At 36.5% G+C, this 25,368-nt stretch overlaps 1 protein-coding gene across 2 annotated transcripts; it reads left to right on the plus strand.

The window, feature by feature from the left end:
- The first annotated feature begins 539 nt into the window (after positions 1 to 539).
- LOC114152206 (poly(ADP-ribose) glycohydrolase) lies at positions 540 to 23,546 on the plus strand. 2 transcript variants are annotated; one of them, XM_028030014.1, is made up of 17 exons: positions 540 to 990; positions 1,078 to 1,163; positions 1,240 to 1,934; positions 2,494 to 2,616; positions 3,005 to 3,073; positions 3,447 to 3,521; positions 7,382 to 7,474; positions 7,795 to 7,949; positions 12,444 to 12,523; positions 12,617 to 12,677; positions 12,804 to 12,879; positions 14,630 to 14,777; positions 18,034 to 18,112; positions 18,372 to 18,480; positions 19,773 to 19,878; positions 21,821 to 21,949; positions 22,990 to 23,546. In XM_028030014.1, exons 1-17 carry the CDS (start codon positions 884 to 886, stop codon positions 23,163 to 23,165), a joined length of 2,367 nt encoding a protein of 788 aa, XP_027885815.1. In that variant the 5' UTR covers positions 540 to 883; the 3' UTR covers positions 23,166 to 23,546. The 2 variants fall into 2 exon arrangements, with proteins under 2 accessions (XP_027885815.1, XP_027885816.1); XM_028030015.1 differs by lacking the exon at positions 2,494 to 2,616.
- Positions 23,547 to 25,368: the final 1,822 nt, after the last annotated feature.

A 25,368-nucleotide genomic window follows, 5' to 3' on the forward strand; every position in this document is an offset into this window, starting at 1 on the left:
TAAATAATATAGTAATTTATAGAAACTATATTAGTAAATATATAGTGTCCATACATACTATAGGGATCTATATATATATATATATATATTTTTAGCAGGCCTTTTGTTTTAAAATGGCTTTTTATTGACCTTATGTAATAAGATCTTATGTATAAGTATAATAATAAAATAAGTATTTAAAAATAATTATTTTTTCATGCTAGTCTTAAAAATGGCAGAATTTGTGCATATTTTTATATTTTATTCAGCATGGCAACATAATTCTTAAATGTATCAGATCTGATAAGGTACTCGGCCCAATTATGGACTGTATAACAAAATACTTTGTACAGCCACTTCAGTAATTTCTTGGATGGTTACTTTATACTTTTACTTGGGTAAAAATATGTTGAAGTGGTGATACCGTTAACTTGAGTACGATGATTTTTGGTTACCCCTAGTTCCTGACATTTGAGTTGTCCAACAATGAACAGCAGATGGCAGCAACACATCATTGATGCGCCTAACTGGGGCAACTTAAAGAAGAAGAAGAATAGCTAGTTGTGACGTAAAGACGTTACATTAGGACGTGTTTTTTGACAACAAACAAACCAGCAACTGTATTTTCAATGTATTCTATGAAGTGATATGTGCATAAATGTCCACGTACTGTAGTATCTAAATTCGTGATAGTTTCTTTTATATTCGGGAAAAAGTTTTTTTCGCTTATTTTGGCTGCTAGCTGTAATAAAAAAGGGGCACTTAGCATTGCAGCTAGTACGTGAGCTATCATCATTTGATTGAATACAGAGAAGAAATAAATTTTAAGTAATTTCTGCAGTAGTACTCATGCCTCTAATCAATCTCCCGTCTTGTCCTTTATTTGTAAGATAGTTTCTCATGCATGGCTTCGTGGCGTTTGCTAACACTAGTTTGTCAGCTGAAAAAGCCACAGTTAATTTCAACTAAACCAAACAACACCGTGTATCTGGCGTCTGTTCAAGCTTTTTTGTGAGTACATTTCTAGTTTTTTTTTTAATTTAAATATTTCTCTGTCTCGCATCAAAATGTATTTGACGATGCCTCGCTGTTTTGTAGAATAAGTGCATTGACAGACTTCGAACCATCAAAGAGAACAAAAGTTGAGACAACAAAACAAACAGCACCTACGACTTTTTACAAAGGTACTTTGCTCAGACAACATTTTTCTAATGTGTCTAACAAACCAATTTTTCTTACAGTTTCTATTTTTTTCCTTAGGTGTGTGTTCTTGTCACCACAGCAACGGAAATGAGACAATAAATAAAGAAAGCAAGGAAAACAAAATAAAAACAAAAATGGATATGCGACCTAAAACTGGAGCAGGCAGTTTACGGGGCGTAAAGAGAAAAGGCTCCTTTCAAAACACCGGCCCGAGACCGACTCAGAAGTTTAGAAATACCCTTGAACAATGGTTGGTAAAGCCCTCAACACGTTTAAGTGCAGAAGTGTGTCCAGGTCAAGAGGATGTGGAAAGGACGGAAAATGAGCTGAACCCATCAGCTGAATCTGCAAACTATGAAAATGCTGAGAAGTCCTCAGTTTCTTCGATGGATGAAGATACCCAAATACTAACACCACAAGAGTTTGATGAGGCCTGTCCTTTACTGCCTGCTGCCAAGGACTCTGAGATAGAAGAACAACCAGTGGAGGCATGCGCTTCACACTCTGACGGCTATACCAGACAGAGAACAAAAATAACAGACTTTTTTGCAGGGAGCACATCACAGAGTTTTGCTGTGATAAATGGTGGGCAAAATAAGCCTTCAGAGAGTAAAGATCCAGACAAAGAACAGACAGCTCCTGGAGTTACATGGTTGGGAACGCCAATCGGCAAGCTCAGGAGGATGCCGGAATGTGGTGGGAAGCTTCCTCCGCTGAAAGATGTTCCTGACCAGCACATCGTGATGATAAGGGTTTGAGAACAATTTTTTTTGTTTTAAACAGCACAAAAAGAGTTTTAGGAATGCTTTTTCAATTTCACAGCCTTTGTGATTACTTTAAAAAAATACATACAATTCTGCTGTAATAGTTTTGTAAAATGTAGATTTCCAACTTGACACTGGTGTAGCTTGTATACGTATAATAACAAAAAAAAGTTTATTGTGATGATTAGAAATTCAGAAAAAATATGCCAAAAACTCGGTGACTACAGAAAGTGTTTGGTCGATTGGCAAATTGCAAAGAGTTTTAAACCAATAGTTGTAGGCATGTGTGTGTTTCCAGTGAGTGTATTTAGGTCTGTTTTATCTTGAGCAAAATATCTAAAAAGTATAGAAAATGGTCCACCAAATTACTGTTTTAAATTAATTTAGGTTGTGTGTCATATCACAATTACAGCCTGAAAAAAGAAAAGTGTAAATGCATTAATAAAAAAAAATTAAAAGACTTATCCCAATCTGATCGGCAGTGTTTAGGAAACATGAATACTAACACATTAACACCATTACTTTTTATTGCTTGTCCCACTGATAGACAGACCTTCTTGAAAACTGTAAAGTTCCTATTCCATATCCAGCTACATTTTTGGATACATGGGATGATGTCCATGTGAAGATGCCCTGCTCAAACGGGAATTTATTTCCAGTTGATGATGAGGTAAAACTGGAAGTGTTTCTCATGCTGCTCGTTTAATAACATAAAACATCACAGATGCAGACTTTGTATGAAAGTGTGGGGCTGAAATGTGGAAAACGTCTAATTTGCTTTTGTATGAAAATTTTTTTTGTTCAAATAAAATGTTGTTTGAGTTCTAGAGGCATTTAAAGCCACATTATGTTAAAAAGACTTTATGTTGTTTAATCTTTTTAAGCTGTCTAGATATTTTTTCTTACAAAGTCTAAATGTATACTAATTTCACTGGAATAAAAATAAAAAACCATGTAGTCATGTGCCTTATTAACCAGTAGAAGGCACAACAGTGTCATTATTTGTTGCCAATCTGAATTTACACCACTGAATGCTAATGCCATCTGTTTTTCCTCAGAAAAAGAGTCGGTGGGATCTGATCAAGGAAACTTTAGACAAGAAATTCACAAACGCTTTTCAGTTGAAGGTAAGTGGTTGTACGTCGTTATCCCTTCATTCTACATCACACAAAATATTTTCTTCTGGAGTTTTTGTTTTTAAGATGTGTAAATCTGTCATGCATTGTTTTGTGTTTATCCAGTATCCAGTGTTTATGCATTAGGTTTACAAATTAGTGAATTGGAATTTGTAAAAATGAGGCCAGGTGTAACGTGCACACAACTATAGTTGTTATTACCTGGTTACACCACAAGATGGCATTTCAGGTTCAGAAAAGGAAAAGAACAAAGCTTTATAACATGTAGTTGAAATTTCAATGGATTTTGAACACATAAATTGAACTTGCAATTAATATTTCTTTTGCTTAAAAAAAAGCTGAAATGTGTTTGATTCTGGTACAGGAAGCAGTGCTTAAATACAGTGCCTCACATGCCAAAAAATGGGACTTCACAGCACTGGACTTATACTGTAACAAGGTAAAGTACAATTATTAAAGCACTGTTACTGTTTATTTCTTGTTAATTCTTCTGATTCCGAAGATGGTAAAGTAATATTTGTTTTGCTCAACAAAGCTTTTACTCTGCATTCAAACACAGAAAAGTAGGAAACACAAGACACCAAAAGATTACTCTAATGGTAATGAACCGTCAAGTGTCCAACTATCCATCTATATAGAAAAAAAATCAAATGAAATGTTTCTTGTCGATCTAATATTTTCATCAACATCAATAGAAATACATAACCTCTGAGCTCTGAGAGAGCATCATGACTGTCATATCCCTGAAGCTATTCTTCTAATAATTGCTTTCCTCTCTTACTTTTTTGGGATTTGTTTTTAGGTATCATGGTGTCTCTGGAAATAGTTCAGAATCTAAAGCTACTTATATATATATATATAATTTGAGGAACACAGAAATGGTTTACATTCATAAAATAATCAAAGTATATAATTGCCTCCACCAGCTGAATATCATTTAAATGTTGCCACAAAATCACTTTTGTGGCAACATTCAAATTATATTCTTGTGTTAGAATGGCCCAATCAATGTCCAGAACCAAATGCAGGAGGATCAACTAACTTGAAAGTGGATTACAACTGAAACTGTGTGGCCAGATTTGAAAGAGACTCTCCATCGAGTCTAAGACCTGCAGCTGTATTTCTAGTGAAATATGATTGTAGGGTTAGGTTTTAAAGTCACAACGCAAGTATTTATTTATTTTTATCAGCAAAGTTACATGAATCAAATCCAAAGACTGATAGCAACGTGCGATATTATAGAGAAATGTAAGTTTAATTTTTGACCTAAGTTTAATAATTAACAATACCTAGTTGTTTTTCTTCAAGTCAAAGATGTGCTTTATTTTTCCCAGTAAAGCTTTGGCTCATTGCTCTTTGCTCAGAGTCGCCAGTGTCTTCGACAGTCGTTTTTGGAGGCCATACGTCATCCGTCATATTAAAGTGCTCTGCGTCATCTTCTGTAAAGATTCAGAAGGTGGCTGAATGTCTGGATCATTAAAGAGAGAGGGACGTTCTGTTTGAGACATTGCTTTGTTGTGATGCAAGTGAAATAAGATTTCCCAAGTTTATTTATTTATTTATTTTTTTCTCCGAAGAGTTTTTGCGGCGCTAGTGGCTCGTATTTTTTCGACAGTAGGCAGACAGGAAGGAGGGTGAGGAGAGGGGGGAAGACATGCGGCAAAGGTCGTCGGGACCAGGAGTCGAATCCGCGACGTCCGCGTCGAGGACTAAGGCCTCCAAATGTGGGGCGTGCTAACCCCCTGCGCCACCACAGCACGCCCCAGATTTCCCAAGTTTATTAGACTATTGCTGGCAATGTTTTAATAGTGTTTCATACTCCAGGTGGAAAAAGTGACTGTTTTATGTCAGCATGATGCAAGTTTGAGCAGTAAATGATTTGAACGAAATGGAAAATTCTCCAGCCATTAAAAGCGGGAGCTTTGAGTAATAATTGAATCTTCAAACAAAAGGTCATTTTTACTAACTTGTCAGAAATGAAAATAGTTGACATTAAATAACAGGCAGCAGCTCAATCCAGTCAGTTTCTGTTGAATAACCATGCAACAAATGTAATTCATGTCAAAAATAAAGGAGATTCCATCAAAGTGAACGCCTGCACTGAAAGAGGCTGTAGCCACAGGCTTAGTTTAATGTTGAAATCTGATTTAGCTGTGATGTCGAACCAGAATGACTGAATTTGTTTCTGCAATGGATAAAGGAACGGTGGGGCTGCATGGAAGCACTGAGGTCTTTCTGCGTGGAGGTTGCATGTTCTCCCCGGATACTCTGGCTTTTTCCCACAGTCATAAAACATGACTGTTAGGTTAATTGCTCTCTCCAGAATCCAAATTGCTTTTAAGTATGTGTGTGTGTACACTGGATGCTTCCCCTGTGTGTTTTTTGCACTGTGATGAACTGGTGATCTGTCTCTACAATGCCTTTCACCCAATGAAGGTTAGAAAAGGGCACCAGCTCCCCTGTGTCCCTACAAGGATAACCAGGCATAGACAATGGATGGATAAAAGAATGGTTGAAGATGGAATTTAGGTGGAACTCATATTGATGGCAAATATTTGATATTTTTTTATTCTTATTAAATTAAAGGAGAAATAAATGATTATTCTTAAGACTATTAAGTTGCAGTAAATAAGTTACATTATTTAAATTAGGTCTGGAAAAATAGTGGTTTAGCACAAAATTTATTACATTGCTGCTTGTAACTTTATTTAAGTTAGCTTATGGATCTTAATATTGCACATTTTACACTTTTCAAGAAAACAATTATTGCTTGTGCAGCAAACTTGACTTTCAATTGTCTAATAGAAAATTGATTTTATTATATTATATAATATTTTTAGCACAGTTTCAAAAATAATTTAAAACTGCCAATGAGGTATGAGGTTTTGATTATAAAGTTTCATTTTCAGAGTGAAAAAACAATACCACTTTTGTACAATGCATCTGTTTCTTCAGATTGTTATAGTTCAAGCTCTTGTGCTGGATTGAAGCAGAATGTTTTCTGGTGTCAGAGCAAAAATGCACATGAATGGCATGGAGTGACGGGTCAGGCGTCCTCATTGAATATTCATCTCAGCTCGTATTCCTTATGAATAACGGAATAGCCGTTGACGGACAGCCTCAGTTTTGTTGAATTCAGTTCATTTTTCTCTCTTCTGCCCAACAAGTACTCTTTGTATGCTTATTAGCACAAAGGGGTTCATTTTTACTTAGTCACCTGTTCATAGACTGACTGCTTACTTAGATCAAAAGAACTGAATTGTATTTTTCTAGCTGTTGTTGTTTCGGTCTAAGCAAAATTCCCTCTTGCTTAATTTAAATGTAATATTACCAACAATCTTAACACAGAAAGAAAAGCAGATATTATGCTTTTTATGAAAAAAGAAAACAATTTCTTACTTCACAATTATGCCTTATTTTGTGGTGGTTTATCTCATAAAATCCCAATGTAATGTATGTTTTATAATGTGACAAAATGTGAAAAGTTGAATCATGAATACTTTTGAAAAACACTGTAAGTTTTGTTAGATTTCTTCTATCTAGTATTACGTGCGGAGCTGGTCTTAAGTCGTACTGACAGTTAAGTCAGCTTATATGAGTCTCTGTCTGCTTCTGATTTACACAGCTTGCCTAATATTACCTCAGCTATATCTACTATCCCCATCGTGTCAACTGCCGTCATTTATTACACCCAGAGGAGCAGTTTATGATGTCAGCGTGGTCATTACTTATAGCGGTGTTTAGCCAAGCTTCCATTGCCATAATATAAATGCTCCAAGTTAAATCACAAGCTGGAGCTTCTTGTTCTGGGCACACAGAGCCCTTTTTATTTCGAACACTTGGTCATTTGCATCTCTTCCTGGAAGATTGTTTAATGAGTTTGCTTGGCTGTGCAACTTTGATGAAATTGCGTCGTGATTGATAACTCTGACATTTTGGTGCCACTACTGGGCTAATGCAAGTAATATATAAAAATGCGTTCTATAAACGACAAACATTTTGAATTTTTGGATTACTTCTTTAATGTGTATTTTGACAGTATGACACCACGGATTCACATTATATACATTAAAAAATAGCTTCCATTCATGTCGTCAAAATTTGTGCTGCATCAATAATACTTTGATGGTTTTTCTTATTTCAATATTGTTTGTTTGTTTTACTGTTTCATAATTTAAATGAGTGTCAGACAAGTGTATTTAATATGTCTTCAACTAATCAGCCTGAATGAGTAATAGAGAGGCAGCTGTAGTTTATGGCAAAACAACAAACATAAACAGATCTCTTGCTGTCTCCAAGGTCCTGGAGCGTGATGCTGTGGAACATCTGTTTGACTCTCTGCTGCCAGACATGGTGCAATTAGCACTGAGAGCATCTGAGCTCTGCACCAAGGTAACACCAGTAACTACGCATTGCATTGACTGGCTGGTTTTGGTGAATTGTTGCAGCAGATTGATCCCGAAGGTCCCCAGATGATAAAGTATCTTGTCTAGTTGTTGTAAAAGGGGTGAGGACCTATAACATATTTCTTTAAAGAAACTGTAACATAGCACATCTGTACTAAAGCTACATATGCATTCTTTTTAGGTGAATCAATAAAAATGCATTCAGAGTTTACACATTATTACATTCATGCAGATTGCTTCCTTATCATGTTGGCATAACACAAATTATTTTATCCTTCTTCAGTTGTACCTCTGTTTGTCCTCTAGCCTATTCCCCTCCTGAAAAGAGGCATGAGCCACTCCATCACCATGTCTCAGGAACAGGTGGCATGTCTGCTCGCAAATGCCTTCTTTTGTACCTTCCCCAGAAGAAACTCCAGAAAGACTGAGTACTGCAACTACCCAGATATCAACTTTATCAGGTATTGTGGGTGTGATGTTCTGCTTTGTTTAATAGTCGATTGGTAAACCATAAACCTTTTCTGGCACAAGCACGTTTCGTTCTAACATGGTATAATTTTAGAATAACTTGCTCATCAAAAATCATCCGAAAGTATACGTACAGCTGGAATGTATTCATGTGTTTTTGCATTTAAACCACAAGCTTCAGTGGATTTTTAAGAATTTAAGTGACATAAATTGAAGCCAACACAACAAAAATGTGGCTTTCATTTGTGTTTATTCCCCTTAACTCTGATACCTCTGAATAATATCCAGTGCAAGCCATTGTATTGTACCAGATGAAGTGTTCTCACTTCATCTGCTTCTGCCTTGCCAATTCTTGAGCTCTGTTTCTTCATTGTTTGATTTTACTCTACGACATCTGATTCAGGAAAATGTTTCTTTAGATTTAGTCAAGGGATTGCATCTGTGAAAATTTTCCGTATTTCTCTCTCCTTACAAACCGTCGCTATAAAGACCATCAGTTAGGATGTAATGTAAAATCTGTCTACAGATCTCTTGCTTAGTCATGTTGCCGATATCTGTTGGAATCACAATGTGATTACCTAAATGGAAGAGGAAATTAGATTAAAAGCGACTCAGATGGCTGCTTTTGACAAAGGAACGCACCACAGGCTTTTATAAAAAAAAAATAAAAGTTTCCATTCCAAGAGAATTTCATTCACATAAAGTTTAATGAGCTAAAATGAAAGTAGTCTCAGAGTTTTTCTTCTCCTTCGCTTTAAAGGGCATGACTTTACAAATTTCACTTAATTTTGACCTTGTAGCTCATGATACTCATTTCTATGTTGAAAAATTTGAATTATATAAAGATGGCATAAAATACATAAAACATAAGGTGGCTAATATTGGTAAATGTTTTCCATGGAACATCAAACTCATGTGTCGAAACATTACACAATAGTCATCCAAGAAGAAACTAATAACCATGCAAATGTTGTCTGGCAGGTAGTAGGAAGGAAGCTAACTACCCATACCCAGGGTAACTACCCATGCACCATACCCAGAAATTTAAAAGCTCTCTGTGGCTAATTCAGTTTTCCTGTAGTCACCACAGTGGCAGCTTGTGAAAAAAAAAAAGATTTCCTAGAAAAAAATGTGAATCACTTCACATCATGTCTGCTCTGTTTCTGACCCATATTGCCACACTGATTCTGACATGCTCACTCGTTCATTTGGCTCAGACACTGAGAAAAATAGGTAATCGCTGCAGCTAATAATCATGAGTAGACATGCAGTGGGAACACACTAATGTTGGGTTAATTAATAACGTGAGCAGCAGACATCTGCAGGTATTTTGCAGAGTGAGGCCATCTTCTGGAATTGTGTCATGAACTTTGCTATATTCAATTTCTTCTGCTTTGGATTGTTCTTTATACAAAGACCTGATTTCAGTTCTTTCATAATTTAGAGGCAAAAAGTGTTTTTAACTGTGAGAGTGACTTTAGTAAGGAGAAATCCATCCTCTTCATCTACCTGGATTAGAAAAGTTCATCCATTGTTTCTGCGTAGAGGATCTTTGGGAAAGTGCTCACTCCAACCTTTAGCTAAGTCACTAAGTGTCTGCACATTGCTTTTATATAGTCTTGTTTGAAAGGCATTTATGGTCAATAAAAAAATCCATTTACAATGTTTACCAGTCGTGATTTGCTGTTGTGCATTTGTAGAATAACTTTTCTGCTTTAAAAACAAAGAAAAGGCTGATTTTGATGTATGTACATATTATACTTGAAAATTTGATTTGGTTTTCATGCTCTAAGATATGATGCTGTTTGCTGCTCAACATTTTTTAAGCAAATGCACTTTGTCTCAGTAACATGGTTTTGGAGAGACGGTAGTCATTCCTAACTAGAAACTCGGGTGGGAATATTTTTCTGTATCCATGCCTTAGTTTAAATATCCTCATTGGACCCTATTTAATTCAATTCTAATACGTTTCTTTTTATAGCACCAGTTTTAATAAATGTTGTCTCAAGGCACATCATAAAGCATCTAATCTGTACGCAAATGTATAGTGAATTCAGTCCAATCATATTGACAGATTGAAAGTCATGTATTGACCTGAGTGTTCTAATTTGATTTAAACAATCCACTCAGATTCAGTTTATTATTCATATTTCTATCTAAGAAAACTCAGCCGATTATATCGAGCCACTGACTTTGCAGCAATTAATCTTCCCGAAAGGTCATGTAGCAGTGTATGAAGTCTTTAAGTTTTCAACAATCCCTTATACTAAGAATTTGTATAGTGGCAGTAGAAAGGAAAACTCCCCTTCGATGGGAAGAAACATCCATCAGACACCCAGGCTGAGCACTCAGTGCCAGTACCATAAATGCCAGTAATTTTATAATTTAAAAAATATATATTTAAGTTTATTTCTTGTTGCTTCTATGTAACTTCTGCAGTACGTTGTCAACTGGTCCAGATTTTTTGTTTTCCTTTTGCCAGTTTTGGAAAGCTTAATCATCTGCTCCCACATGGAGACATCTTTTTGTTCTTGGCATGTTTACACCCCACAGCAGATGTGTAGAAATTGGCAAAAAGTCTTGCAAAAAAAAAAAGGCCAACTGAAATACAGATACAGTCTCGCGCCTGCTGCAAAGGAAGCTTTTAGTTCTCTCTCACCTTACATATTAAAAGTATTCAGTGTGTGTTCTTGTTGTCAAAGAATGTTGACTTGTAAAAATGATGCTAAAACCAAATACAGTCACCTGTTTTGTTTTTTTCATAGCTACAGTCAATAGGAAAAGTATTCAAATGGCCAATTGTTTGGCCATTTTTATTCATTCTTTATATATTTCCAAACCTAGATTATTTCATAATATATAAATGTTATTTTATAATATTTATATATTTGTAATTTAAGTTATACATGTACACAAAAATGATGCTAGACTCATCATATTTAAACATAAAATCATAAAGTATGATACCTCAAAATATTATTACATTTAGACAGAAGTCGCATGTTTTTAAAATTATAACATGACTTTAATCCTAAATTGATGACAAATACTGTAGAAATAATTTAGGTAAATTCTCTATTTCTATAAGACTATATTACAGTTTGTTACTAAAAGACTGCTTTCGCTGGTGGCAGACTCATGTCCAGTACATTTTTTCTGAGAGCTACAAGAGGGAGGATTGTTTCTTGAGGCCACTTTGACTAAAAAAAGACAAATGAAAGCAGAAACTGGCTTTACTGAACGAGTTTTCCAGTCCCTGAAGGGCTTTTAGTGCAGCAAGCTTTTGTCATTGCTTCATTTTCGTTCCATAAAATTTCCTTCTTTTTTTTTTTAGTGACTCATCTGTGCTTCTTTTAGACTCATATTAAGAAGGATATTGTGAGTTTAGTGTTCAAAGTGCACCCATATATCCAGCGCTTCTCGCTGCCAGCAGTTTTATATATGTGCTAGGACCTTTTCTCCTCCTCAGGACACTGTTGCTTTAAAGGGACACAGCGTTTCCTAATGTATCCCTGGAGACAGAGAGATCTCTGAACCCTTTTTTCTTTTCTTTTTTATGTGTGAGTGCGGGGACAGTGCAGGAGTGTTGCACTGTGATGGACAGCCTGGGGCAACTTTGTTCTCGTAACTGCAAAGGAGATCCTACATAATCGGCTAGCGACTGAAAAGGAGGCTGAGTGAGAGATGAACTAATTCATATCAAAAGTTAAAGCATGACTGAACTCACGGGGCTAAAATGGAGGTCGTCCATCTCTCCAGCAATGATTCTGCAAATGAACAGTTTTTGGTCGTCTTGACTTTAGTCAGTTGGTGGTAAGATGGTATGTCATGGCCAACTTCTTTAAAGATTGAGCGTTCTTCCTCAGGAAGAAAATATAATCGTATTCACTGACATAGCACTTTATTTAGGTATACCTGTTTAAGTAGTTGTTTGTAGAGATGGAGACTCTCAAACTCATTTTGACATCTGGAATTGAAGAACACTCTTTGCTGAAGTTCAAACTGAGCATTAGAATGGGGAAGAAAGAGGCTGTAAGTGACTGAATGTAGCATACTTGTTGGTGTCAGACAACTTGATCTTTTTTTCTGAAACTGGAAATCTGCTGGAATATTTGCCTACAACCATCTCTGAGGTTTACACAGAATGGTCTAAAAATGAGAAAATAACCTGAGACCAGCAGTAACGCAGACTACAAAACCTTGTTGATACCACAGTAGAATGGGAGGGGGGGACTGATTTAAGATTATAGAAAGGATGAGGATTCCTGAAGCCTTGAAGCAGAAGGGCTACCCCAGCTGAAGATGACTTCAGAAGATTATTTGTGGAATGTACAGATTGTAAAATTTGGTTAGGTAAATGTTTTTTGAAAAATCAAAAAAATTGTATGGATGAAATTCTCAGTGGAAATGTAGGAAGTAACTATAATAAATAAATAGGTGGCAGCAGAATTAATAAAAATGTCACTCTGTATCTTTTTCCTTTCAAGGCTGTTTGAAGGCTCATCCTCCAGAAAGATTGAGAAGCTGAAAACCTTGATGTGTTATTTTAAAAGTGTCACTGAACAGAGTAGGTGATCGGATTTATTGCTTTTTGATTAAATTGAACTGTTGTAGAGAAAACTAAGCAATCATTTTTTATTTGTGTTTTTGTGTCTTTCAGAACCTACAGGACTTGTGACATTCAGCCGTCAAAGACTGGATAAACCTCCCAACTGGAAAAGGTTTGCTGTCGTTTTTTTTTGTTTGTTTTGTTTTTTTATTTAGATTTTTTAGAATAGTATAAGGAGCACCAAAAGATACAGGAGCTTACTAAAAATGGAATGTGGAAAACAATGTTTGCATTTCAGCTCGCCGACTTTGCTCACAAGGCTCCACATTACATGTGAAGGGACCATTGAGGATGATGGTTATGGGATGCTTCAGGTAAGACCTCTATTCAGGGTTTGTATGGGTGCTTGAAATCCTTGAAAATGCTTGAATTTCAAATAGGTGTTAAGAGAGTGCTCAGTTTCTGTATAAAGTTCTTGAAACGCCTGGTATTCAAATTGCAAGGTTTTGTAATAAAATGTAATCTAATGTTTGATTAAACGCCTAAAATGGGAAAGGGTTATTTACAGTTGAAGCCAAATGTTTGCGTACACCTAATAAAAAGACAGACTTTCTTTTCTTATTTTCTGAAGTTAAATCCGACTACACTTTTTAATTTTGGGTTATTTCTATTTGCTGAAACTTTGTAGCAAGATTTTTTTTAGCTTATTTTTGAATGTTTATTATTTCTAGTAGCTCAAATTATTGATCTGTAACTGAAATAAAGGTTGTCTCATATTTTCTACATTCAACTATGTTATTGAAATTTTGGAATTTTTTTTGTCAAATTTGTGTCTTGTTTTTAGGCCAGTCGGGTGTATAGGTTGTGTGAGAGAGAACTTTTCAAAACATAAAATGTTGTTATAGTTTAGTCTAACTTGTCCTTTCTGTAGAATGTAGAGTACAATCACAAGACATTATTAATAACAGTAATAAATACATTATGTAATAGTGAATTGAAACTTTCTTTTTAGTTTTTTATCTCCAAAGTGTATGTTGAAAATGTTTGAAAAGTCCTTGAATTTTACTGTGGAAAAAGTGTACGGCCCTGTCTATTAGAAGTGTGCACTAGTTAAAACATGTTACAGTCTGCTTTAGATTTATTTACACTTTTCAGCAACTTAAATGTACCAGGAGCTGTTTCTCCTCTGTAGTAGTCATTCACTATGCCACCACATTTTGAAGTCTTTCACCCAGAATGCTTAGCACTGCAAAATAAGCCCCTTTAAGGGAGCTGCTTACACGTCAGAGGGAGTTTGGGCTGGGACTGGGGTCGAGGCCTCTGGGCCTCCTCGGCTCTCTATGTTGGCTAAGCGTCCCAAACACTGTCAGCGCGGCCCCCTCCGACTTTCACCTTTTGTTTGCCTCTGGTTGCCACGGGCTGACAGTTGATGTGCGCACACGACCAGCTCCGGGGCTCACAGTAGCTCCGATTGATGGATGCTCTGCAAGGGTGGGGCTGGGGGTTGAGGTCCTGACAGCTTGTCAAAGCAGACTCTGGAGTCTGGCTTGTTGTCCCAATGTTGAGTGACCACAGTGGAGAGATCTGCCCTCACCCCGCTGCTCAACTTTTTTTTTGTAGCATTTTTATGTGGCCGTGATGGGTTCGGTCTGGGCCAACTGTGGGTCACGGAGTAAAAACTGTCAGCCCTGAAAATGTACAATTTCAAATGAATTGAAATAATTTAATTACTTGCAAAAATAAATAGAAAGCATAATTTTTGCAGTTTATTTCCTCAAATAAATCTCTTAATTTGATATTTGCTACTGGTGGCTACAGAACTAAATGCAGCCATGAGGAGAGCTCAAAGCTCATTTTGGCATAGTGGACAGATTGCCTGAGTAATGCCACCACCTCAGGCTAACCTCCCCAATAAACCTGTCATGGATTCTGTCAAAAATAAAACATAAAGGGCAAATACAATTTCATGGCATGTTTTGCTTCCAAAGTTTGAGAAGTTGTTCTTGTCTTTGCTCTTTTTTTTTTTTTTTTTTGCAAAATCTGACTGATTAGAAAAGGAGCAGGGTCAGCAGAAGCTTGAATGTTTATTTTCTTTATCTTTCATGGTCTTACCTTATCCTTCAGGTGGATTTTGCCAACAAGTTTGTAGGAGGAGGAGTTATTGGTGCTGGTCTTGTTCAAGAAGAAATTCGGTTCCTCATAAACCCTGAGCTCATCGTGTCGCGTCTCTTCACAGAGGCACTCGATGATAACGAGTGCCTCATTATCACAGGTCAGTGAATCCAAACGATACTTAATTTTTTTTAGGCATTTATTTTTCTACTTCTATAATCTAATTGAGTTGGTTGGGAGATTTTGAACCCATTGTTTTCTTTTTTCTGCACTGGATTTTTGAAAGAGGCTTCTCTGAATACATGCAGATGCAAACACACCGATTATGTCCAGCAAATTGGAGTAAGTAGATTATCAAAATATGAGGCAGATTTCATGGGAAAAGAGATTGAATTCAAGCTTGCGGTCCTTTTCTGTAAACTCAGCATCACGATTGTATTTTTCTCTTTTCCTTAACTAGCTCCAGCTTTCAGCAGGCAGTATTTCTTCTGCACTGTCTACATGAGGCAAACGGTCTTTGCAAATATCTTTGGGAATGATAAACTATTTGCTTTGCCTACAATTTCCTCTGATATAGAAACCATTGGTGGACTTTGTATACTTCTAGCCTTATTAAAATGCCTGCAAACAGTGTCTGTAATTAGATATTTTATTTGTTCCTTAGAGTTCTTTTGAAAGCAGATATTTATTTGCATCTGGCCTCTTCAAGACAAGGATGCCTGCAAATACACTCATGAATTTGCCCTAGATTGTTATCCTTCCAGATTGGAATTGTAATTCTTAAGATTTATTCCATTTGTGCTTCAATTTTCATACACTCTTTAATTTGATGTGAGAAGTATTGATGTTTACATCTTCAATTTACCCCATTCTGGGTCAGCTTGAAGATGTTTATGGCTTTGCCGTTTTTCCCGGTCGGTCCTTCTCACACGTTTCTTTTTGATTGGCTTCGAGAGGCAGTTGGAAGATGGAGATTTGGTGGACTTGATTGCACTGTTGAACCTCTCTCTTAAATAATTCCTAGTACAGTCTGTACTTCACAATTGGATGTTTGCAACAAACACGGCTGTCAGAAACCTGTGTAGACCCAATAACAAGACGGCAGACATGAGGGTTCCCTCTGCAGGAGGCTGATGGCACCTGTCCTTTACTCCACTTCTTCTTTTTGTTTTGTGGAAATGTTTGCAGGAGCTTGATTGGGTTTAAAGAGGACAACAATCAGTGTATTCTAGTTATGGCTAGTAAAAAAAAAAGTATGCCTTGTATTTTAGTATAATTTACGGATTAAAAGAATCTCTTTAACAAAGGTTTGGATTTTACTGATTAACATGATGATAATCTCTCTTAGTTTTGTTTTTCAAATTATTTTTAGTTTTATTTCTAGAATAAAACTGTGTTTTCTACTTTAAGGCAGGAAAATAAAGTTTATTCAGCTGTGGTGTTTTTTTTTCTTCACTCTTTGACATGTGCAGTGATTGAGAAACTTTTTTCAGTTTCTCAGTCTGCATTGCCAAGAAACAACCATTCTACTTGCTTCTGGCTTTTGTTGTCACATTTTTTAAAGAATATGTCTTTTATTATACATGGTATCAGAACTGTAGACTAAAATAGCAAGTGAGGCATCACATTCTTTGTCTTTGTGATCTCCAGACATTCCGTGTCTTCCCGTTTGGCCGAGTCACCTTCAGACTTCGTGCCTGCCTTTGCTCCCGCTGCTCCACTTAACTTTATTACTCCAGCACAGAATTAATTATAGCTGGAAGACCTGCCCAATACCTGCTCCGCTAATGGACTCTTCCATTCCATCATCTTTATTAAACTCAGCCAATATCTCTTCTTCCCATTGTAAAACCCCAAGCCTCGGATGCTTCGTGGCCCACTGCGGTAAATCATATTTCTCTGCAAGAGGTCTTGGCATGCAGCAAAACAGACTAATGGATTGAAGTTCTGCACTGAAATTTGCAAAAGTGCTCTGGCTAATTGAATTTTTCTCGATTGGTAGATATCTGGCTGCCATTGAGACGGTCAACAGTATAAATAGTATCAGGGAGAAGTCACATGATTGGTTTAAAGACGATGCTGACCAGGAGATGCTTTAAGTCAGTAAGCAGGAAGCAGTGACATGGAGATTGTATTTCTTTTTCTATCTGGAAGGTGGAAACCGATAAAACTAGTGGCAGCCTGCTGTGTCTATGCAATGTTTCATATCTTACACCACTTATCCACAATATTCTGATAGCATAATTTATGTAATTTATGTTGTTGTTTATGTTCACAAAAACAAAATATTTCCTTTTTTATTCCTTGGTCATTAAGAAAGACATTGATATGAGTTAATTAAAGATAAAAAAGTTCACACCTCCCAGCTTTGAATTAACGTAGCAATGAGATGCACTTCTGACCTTTCACTGCCTTGTCCAGCACATCTGTGAGACTTTCATGCATGGATATATTTGCACATGAATAAAATGACCTTTAATACTTTACTTTGACCTGCTGATTGTTGTTATTTATAAAATAATTCTAATAGTTGGTTCTCTCTAAATGCGGTATTTATATGCTTCCCTCCACAAATACCTTTTCAAAGAACATTTTGCTCACGAAAAATTAGAAGAAGAATTGATTTTGTTCCTGAAGTATTATCTGCTCAAATGCAAAAATGTCAGGGACCAATAAAATGTCATGTTCTTGAACAGCAAACAGATGTCCCTCCAGTTTTATGACAGAGATATTATTCCATTGTTGAGATTTCTAAGTTCTAATTTAAACAGAACACTTGGAAATAGTAGTTTGAAGTAATTTCTTCCTGTTTAATAACTGTGCTTTATTCCTACAATATAAAAATTAATTGAGGAGTCACAATATCCATTTATACTGAATCAAAGTTAACCTTTAAAGAGTGTTTACTATGTGGGAAAATTTGTTCTGCATTTGTTTCCTATGTTTTTATGTAATTGTTTTTTGTTTATAAAGGGATTTTGAATTATATTGGCCATTACTTTAAGAGCAACATGATGATGATGATGCCAACTGGAGTTCAGAGCTCTTTCATATGCGTCTCTTCTGTAATTGCTTTGAGTAGGAGGAGTATTTTTTTTGTTTATTTTGTTACAGCACGTACATCTTTTTTCTGTTTAATGTTGGACATTTTTGTTGCTTTATTTTTTGGGGGGGGGTCAGGGTTTTTTTTTTGTATTGGCAGTAAATATTCAATTATTGCAGGAATATCTATTTAAGATTATTTATTCTCCACCATTGGTCATATTATATCCCTTACTTTTAAGCTTTAAGTTGACTAAAAAAGGACACAGTATTGAGGTTCCACTAAAACTTCTCTAATTTTACCTTTCTTTCGTCATCATAACTAGCATCATGAACAAACTTTAAACATGGTTTTTGATGTTGCTGTCTTTCAGGATCACAACAGTATAGCAAATACACGGGTTATTCTCAGACGTATAAGTGGGCTGGCTGTCACCACGATACAATTCCAAGGTATAAATCCATTTCTTTTTTTATCTTAACATCAGCGGGCATCAGCCATGTCCTGAAGTTTGAAGTTTAAATTATGATCTGTTTGGTGTTTTGATTACAGCCTGTTGTTGAATATTTTATCTATTGAATGTCTATTTATTTGTGGTTCCTTGCAGAAGTATTGTCTTTTTTTCCTTTGTTTATTTGTTTTGAGCAACATACTTCCTAAGTATTTTGTCCACATTTTGTTGTTCTAAAGTCTGTTTATTGACTCTTCCAGAGACGACTGGAGGAGACGGTGCACAGAGATTGTTGCCATCGATGCGCTACAGTTCAGGAACTTTCTCGAACAGTTTCACCCCGACAAACTTAACAGGGAACTTAACAAGGTGACCGTAAACTTTTTTTGTTTGCCTAAGTTTTTTAATTTCTTTGTAATGTTGCTAGATTTTTGCTGCATGCAATTTACCATATACCACCATTCTCATATACAATGATTTAGATGAAAATATATATACACACAATTCATACTATGAAAATATGTTTAATTAAAGTACCCAGAATTATCCATCATTGATTTTAATTGGAATCATGAAAATTTACTGTCAGGATACCAGTTCCATGTATCATATTTACATAGTATTCTGCTTTTATATGTATCCTTAAGCTTCCCGAAGAGGTAATGGCCATTTGTTCTGGAAAAAAATCAAGATGTTGATGTTGTCAGGTCTGCTGTCAGAAAGCATGACAGTTTTGACATCAGGGTGAAGAATGCATAAACACAGATATCAATCCTGTTTCGAATATTGTTCAGTTAAATGTCACATCTGCCCTTTCCCAAGAAGAATTTATCACTGGTCAGAAGGGAGGACAGGCTCTTACCATTTATTTTCACTCTTCATTTTGTTTTAACGTTAAAATAAATATTTCAAGCTCGCTTGGATCTTATGTTGAAGTAGCTTTTAAAACAGTGGCTCATATGGCATGTCTGATACCTCAGATTTACACAGGAGTGTTTTATAGTTATGACTCTCGACAGTGAAGCCAGATTTTGTTCTCATATCTCCAAAATGGCACATTAAAAAATTTAAGGAAAGATAAATCACCCAACGGCATGTATTTAGTATGAGCAAAGTCTCACAGCTACTGGAAGTAAAATTAAGAGTAGTTGGTATTTTCACATAATTTTCATTTGATTAATTTTAAGTGAAAATGTTCTAACTAAAGCGCATGCCCCACTGGGAAATTGTTTCGTAGACGTGATGGAATTAAAATAAACAAGCCTTTCAATGTTTTAAATCTATTGCTCTTTACTGTGATAGTGGTACATTTTAATGTGTCTGAAGCACTTTTATGATTTGAGATGCTTCAGCTACTGCCTGATTGGTTCTCTTTTAGTGCCTTTAGATACTGTTACCTTATAATTGTTGGCATGCATTTTTATTTTATTCTGGGTGCTTAAATGTTTCATACACACTTTAAGGAAATACAGTAAAAAATACAATCAAACGAAGGAAATAAATAAATTTATGTGTGTACATTGTAATACAGAGCTTAATTTAGAGGATTTGTGAGGCCATATATGTTTTATTTTAATATTCATAACTTCTGCGCTTTTTTACACCCTGTTTTCTAACTTATTGTCTGACACTGCTGTTAAATCTTTTGATTCTCCTTGTAGGCTTACTGTGGCTTTTCTCACTCTGAGAAGGAAAGTCAAAACCTCGCCGCAGTGGCAACAGGAAACTGGGGCTGTGGTGTTTTCGGAGGTGACACGCGACTTAAAGGTAAGGTTCACGTCTCTTGCGTAACGTTGACGTCAGCACATTTTGACTAGACAAGTGCTCAGATCATCACTTTAATTGGACTCTCTTTCCTGGATGCAGCAGAATAAATTTCAACTAGAAATCGCTCCAACATGGGCATCCATTTGTCTTCCAGGAATTTGTACATTTACTTAAGGCATTTTTTTTTTTGCCTTCCTCCTATTGATCTAATGCCAAAGTTGATGTGTTGCATTAATAGTGAAATTGATTGTCTGCTTGAATCCATCAATCAGTTCCAGCTTTCTGTGTGTGTTGCTCCTCTGGGAGCTTTAGGAGACATTTTTCCATTCATTTGCAATAGCAACTTAGCTTTTCACTATATTTATGCATTTCAGCCCATATCTGTATCACACTTTATACATTGCATATATTATTGAAAAGTCGCTTTACTTCAGTGATCCAGTACAAGGGCATGAAACTGGCATGTTTCAGACAGATTGATTTATTTGAAATGTTTACTTCTGTTAAGTTTGATAATTATGGCTCACAAAACGCTCTATCCGTGTATATTAATGGAAAGTTGCTTGAAAGGAGAAACTGGTAGTAAAGGTGTAGAGTAACAGACATAACTGCCTCCTTGAAAGGTTTGTGTGTGTTTTTTTTGTTCTGTTTTGTTCTTTTTGTTTGGTTATTTGATTTCTATTTCTGTTATTCATTCTAATATCTGGTTAGTTATTTTTTAGGTCAATACCCCTTTTTGCCACTCTGTAATGCTTGTTGTATATACACCTACTGGTGAATAATAATAATTAAAAAACAAACAACAACAAAAAAGAAATAATGAGATCTGCAGGATGTTTACGAAGAGATATCAAAAGGCTAGAAATTGCAGATTGATGGGTAAAATTGGGGGCATGCGATATAACTACAACATTTTTAGCCATATATATTAAAGTTGAGCATTTATTTTAAAAAAAATACTTTGTAACGCAAAGCCTATTCAAGAATTTAGGGGAGATTTCACAAGATGTGGACTTCTGCTACAGCAATATGCAATAATGCTTGTGAATGTGGAACAATATGACTTGTGATAAACAAATAGTCATCGTTTTCTAATTGTGATGAAATAACTTAGTTATAACTTTTGCCGACTGCACCAGAAACATCCAAATGCCTAATTTTCTGCTATATTGTGCAAGCTTCTTCTAATATCACTGGCATAGAGAGCTTGAATGTGTGGTTATCTGATAAGCTGTTGCTGTAGTTCATGCAGCTCTTTGAAATATTAATATTGAATGCGGTCACAAAGCAAGAACAATAAATTAGTGATATATTGTGTTTCTTTAGTGTGGACTGCTACTGGGGTCAGTGATTCAAAAATGCTTCATTTATGTTGAGGTCACAAAGTCAGTTTAATGACTCACTATATCGATACTTCCTACTTGAGAGGATGTCTGCTATCTAGGACTAGCTTCTCTGGTCCCTCGTTGCCACATTTTCTTTAATCACAAAAATTATTTTTGAGGACAGCTGTTGAAGCAGAGGCAGCGAGACAAACTGCTGATGGGTAGAAGTACTTGTTGTTTCACTTTTGCTCATTACGTCGGCACTTTCCACACTTTAATTAATCAGCATTCGTATTTCCAGTCTCTTAAAATATTCACAGCTTTCCGGGGCCAGTCGGGGCTCTGCTTACTAACAGATCCAGAGTTCACAGTGGGGGTGAGACCTAATCCCTTGATTACTCACCTTTTACAGTACAGGATACAGATACTGGTTTTAATGTGGTTTTAATGGAAACATCAACTTTAGAGGAACTATTCATTTATTTAAATCTTTTTCTTTATCTTTTCAAATAATTTTTTTCTTTTTCCAAGCTTTCATTGTATCCGCTTTGCTCTTCTCGCACCGAGCACAGAAACATTCTCTGTTGTTGAGGTTTTACAGCCCTCTTTTCCTCCAGCTCTGATCCAGATGCTGGCAGCTGCTGAGGCGGGCCGAGACGTCGCCTATTTCACCTTTGGTGACAACCAGCTCATGACAGATGTCCACAACATGCACTCCTTCCTCACCCAGAGGAATATCAGTGTTGGTGAGGCAGTCAGACATCCCGTCTGTTTCTTTTTTTTATTGAAAGTAGTCTTACAGCCCGTGGTTTTAACACTGACACTATTGCTTAGCCAATGGCATCAGTGTTTGAGTTTGGTTTGTTTATTTTTTCTATGAAGACAGCCTCCCATGTCTTTATACATTTTGGTAGGTGTATATACAGTATGTTGTGCTGAAGTTTTAAAATGCCTTCCAATAAGTCCAACATCTATTAGTTTTCTCTTAGTTGTTTTTGTATTACTTAAAATGTTTTCAGATGGGTAACCACAGTTCCAATGTCCAAATGGTTCCCTCAGATAAAAGAAGAGTGGTTCTGAGAGTCAGGATTATTCCAACTCTCAAACTCTTGTGTCACTGTCCTCAGCTAAGAGTAAATCTAACAAAACGGAGCTCTAATCCCAAAATAATCTCCCTTAGGCTAGACTTGAATTTGCATCTCAACAGCCCACATAAAACTAAATGTTTCATCAGAAGAGACGATGCTTGAGCTTTATAGCCAAGCATCGTCTTGGCTATAAACATTTGTAGACATGATGGAAAGTCTTTCAAGCCTAAGAACACTGTACTAGCTATGGTGGAAAGTGGTGGCAGCATGCTGTCTGTCAGTGGTACTGGTGCTCTGCACAAAGTTGATAAAATATTCAAACTATCTCAAAAACTTGAATAAACCAGGCTAACAGAAATCCAATCAATTTAAACAAACTGCACCAACTCTGCCCAGAAAAGTAGTCAAACATTTATTTCATTTTATAACAGAAACTTGTTGATTGTTGTAAAATACTGTACATCTGTAAATCTAATCCATAGTTTAAAATGTCCTTTAAGTTGTATGTTGTATATTCATTGCAACCCGAAAAAAGTGCTTCAACTGGATCATCAAATCCCCCAAATTCCTGCTTCATTCATGCTCATAGGATTGCATGTAAAGTTAACCTCAACTAATAATTGTAGATTTTTGAAAGTCAACATTTTCTTTCTCATCATAACAAGGCAGTCTATACAATGTCCTTGTCTCCATCACAGGGGAGGTGTATGACCTCCTGGGGCAGTACTACAGCTCGGTTTGTAAGAACTGCCTCCGCCGGCGCCCTGACATCAGCCTCTACTCCTTCATCTACGGACAGGTCGGCTCCTCAGAGGCGCCGGATGAGTCCATCAGAGGTTCGGCCGGCCCACACTCACCCACACAGCGTCATTAAGCTCATGATGCTGATGAGTCACTTTGCCTTTAAATTGGGAAAATACAGAGTGCCAAGATTTTTGTCACCTTGCCGTAATCAACACAGGAATAAATAAATGGCTCAGAAATTAATTGTTATGATAGAAATACAGAACTTAAATTGTGAAGAAAATTTTCTTAGAAAGAGGTTTTATTTTTATTTTTATTTGCCTGTTATTTTTCAGATTTGGTTTTTTTTGTTTGTTTTTTACTCCTGATGCTTTTTTCCACCATCGTCTCCCTTACCCATGGAAATAGCCCAGGTATTTTAGTAAATAGGATACAATACATTTTATATACAAGCAAAAAATGATTCGGAAAAAGTAAATATGATTTAAAAAATAAAAGGCAAATTAAAATAGATTAACACTGGTATAATTGCATTCCATATTTTATACATCTAAATTTCTTTTTGTTAGTTATGTACTTTTAGTTGGCATAAAATCTTGATTATGGCAGTTTGTTTGGTCTTTTATAATTAGCCCTGGATAAACCAAATTACGTTCTCACTGTTGACATGAAGAAACGAGGAACATGAAGTTGAAAACCAAACTGGTCAGTTGTGGCCCTGCCTGCTGCTCTGGTCACTTTGTTGCAATGGGTACGCTGGGTTCCACTGTGATGCAAGTTGGATGTTTAATGCTGAGGCAAAGGTTGCCATCCATCTTTTCTCTCTGTCGTGTAGCTGGTCTTTATACCCACACTTATTCAGTTTAATTAGGTTTTCTGTCAGAAATTAAGTTAAAGGAGGACAAGAATTGTTGTTGGAGACTCGGATCACCAGTAGGAAAGCAGTTTAGATTAAAAGAGCAGTCTTCCTCTGGGTGTAATTTATTTCATTATCACAATGAGTTCAGACTACAGTTTAGTGAACATGTTTTGATTTTTGCTGAATGCGATTACACTCAATTTGATGTCCATCCATCCATTTTCTGTGCACCCTTGTCCCTAATGGGGTCGGGAGGGTTGCTGGTGCCTATCTCCAGCTACGTTCCAGGCGGGAGGCGGGGTACACCCTGGACAGGTCGCCAGTCTGTCGCAGGGCAACACAAAGACATACAGGACAAACAACCATTCACACACAAACACACACCTAGGGAGAATTTAGATAGACCAATTAACCTAACAGTCATGTTTTTGGACTGTGGGAGGAAGCCGGAGTACCCGGAGAGAACCCACGCATGCACAGGGAGAACATGCAAACTCCATGCAGAAAGACCCCGGCCGGGAATCGAACCCAGGACCTTCTTGCTGCAAGGCAACAGTGCTACCAACTGCGCCACTGTGCAGCCCCTCAATTTGATGTGATTTTCTATTTTTCCACTGATCTTATTGCTATTCATTCATTGTTTTAACACAAGAATTAATTTATAGTTTTTTCCTGATGTATTTTGTTTTGGAGTCCAAATAAAATTGGATTTAATAAATAAAGTTGTCTCAGTTTTAATTCTTTCCACCAGCTCTTTTCAAATGTAGCTACGGATGTAACTGATGCATTGCTGAAATATTAGATTGATAGCTGCCTGATACATTGATGTTAAAGGCAAATATTGAATTTTTCTGGTATTTGTCTGCACTTATTTAATCTGAAAATAAAACTATGTAAGAGTGGATCACAGCTCAGCCAATCTAAGAGTTGGACACATTTCTGGAGTGACGAGCTTCTTCGGTATTAGGAGTAAAATTTTATGCACTACATTGATAAATCTCTAATTATGCTGCCTACCATTTCAACATTTTAGTTTTGTTTTCTGTTTGCAGAAACTGTTTGAACCTAAACCATCTTTAGCTGAATGGAAAGTTAGTTTAATTTCTTTTGAATGAACTCGTGGGCTTATCTAAGTTTACTAAAGAGAGTGTAGGTGTCAAAGCTTGGCACCGTCTGCCTTTATGAAATCAGGACCCGAGGCAGGGGGTCGCTCTTTGTTGCATGCTGAGTTCAAAAAGCAGCCTTTGGGGGTCTATCTCCTGAGGGGATACACCATAGACACAAACGGGGGGTATCCTACTGGAGTGATCCCACTGCAGTTAACGTCATGTGTGTTTCTGACCTTTAGGCTGGCACCTGCCATAAAGTCACAAACATAAAGTGTTTTTGTTTTGGTAACATGATCCCTGTTCTGCAGCCTAGTGCTGGAAAAACCTGAGACGGAGCCTTGCAGAAGTATTCATACCACGTTTAA

The sequence above is a fragment of the Xiphophorus couchianus genome, chromosome 10 (genome assembly GCF_001444195.1).
Source record: "Xiphophorus couchianus chromosome 10, X_couchianus-1.0, whole genome shotgun sequence".
Taxonomy (NCBI): domain Eukaryota; kingdom Metazoa; phylum Chordata; class Actinopteri; order Cyprinodontiformes; family Poeciliidae; genus Xiphophorus; species Xiphophorus couchianus.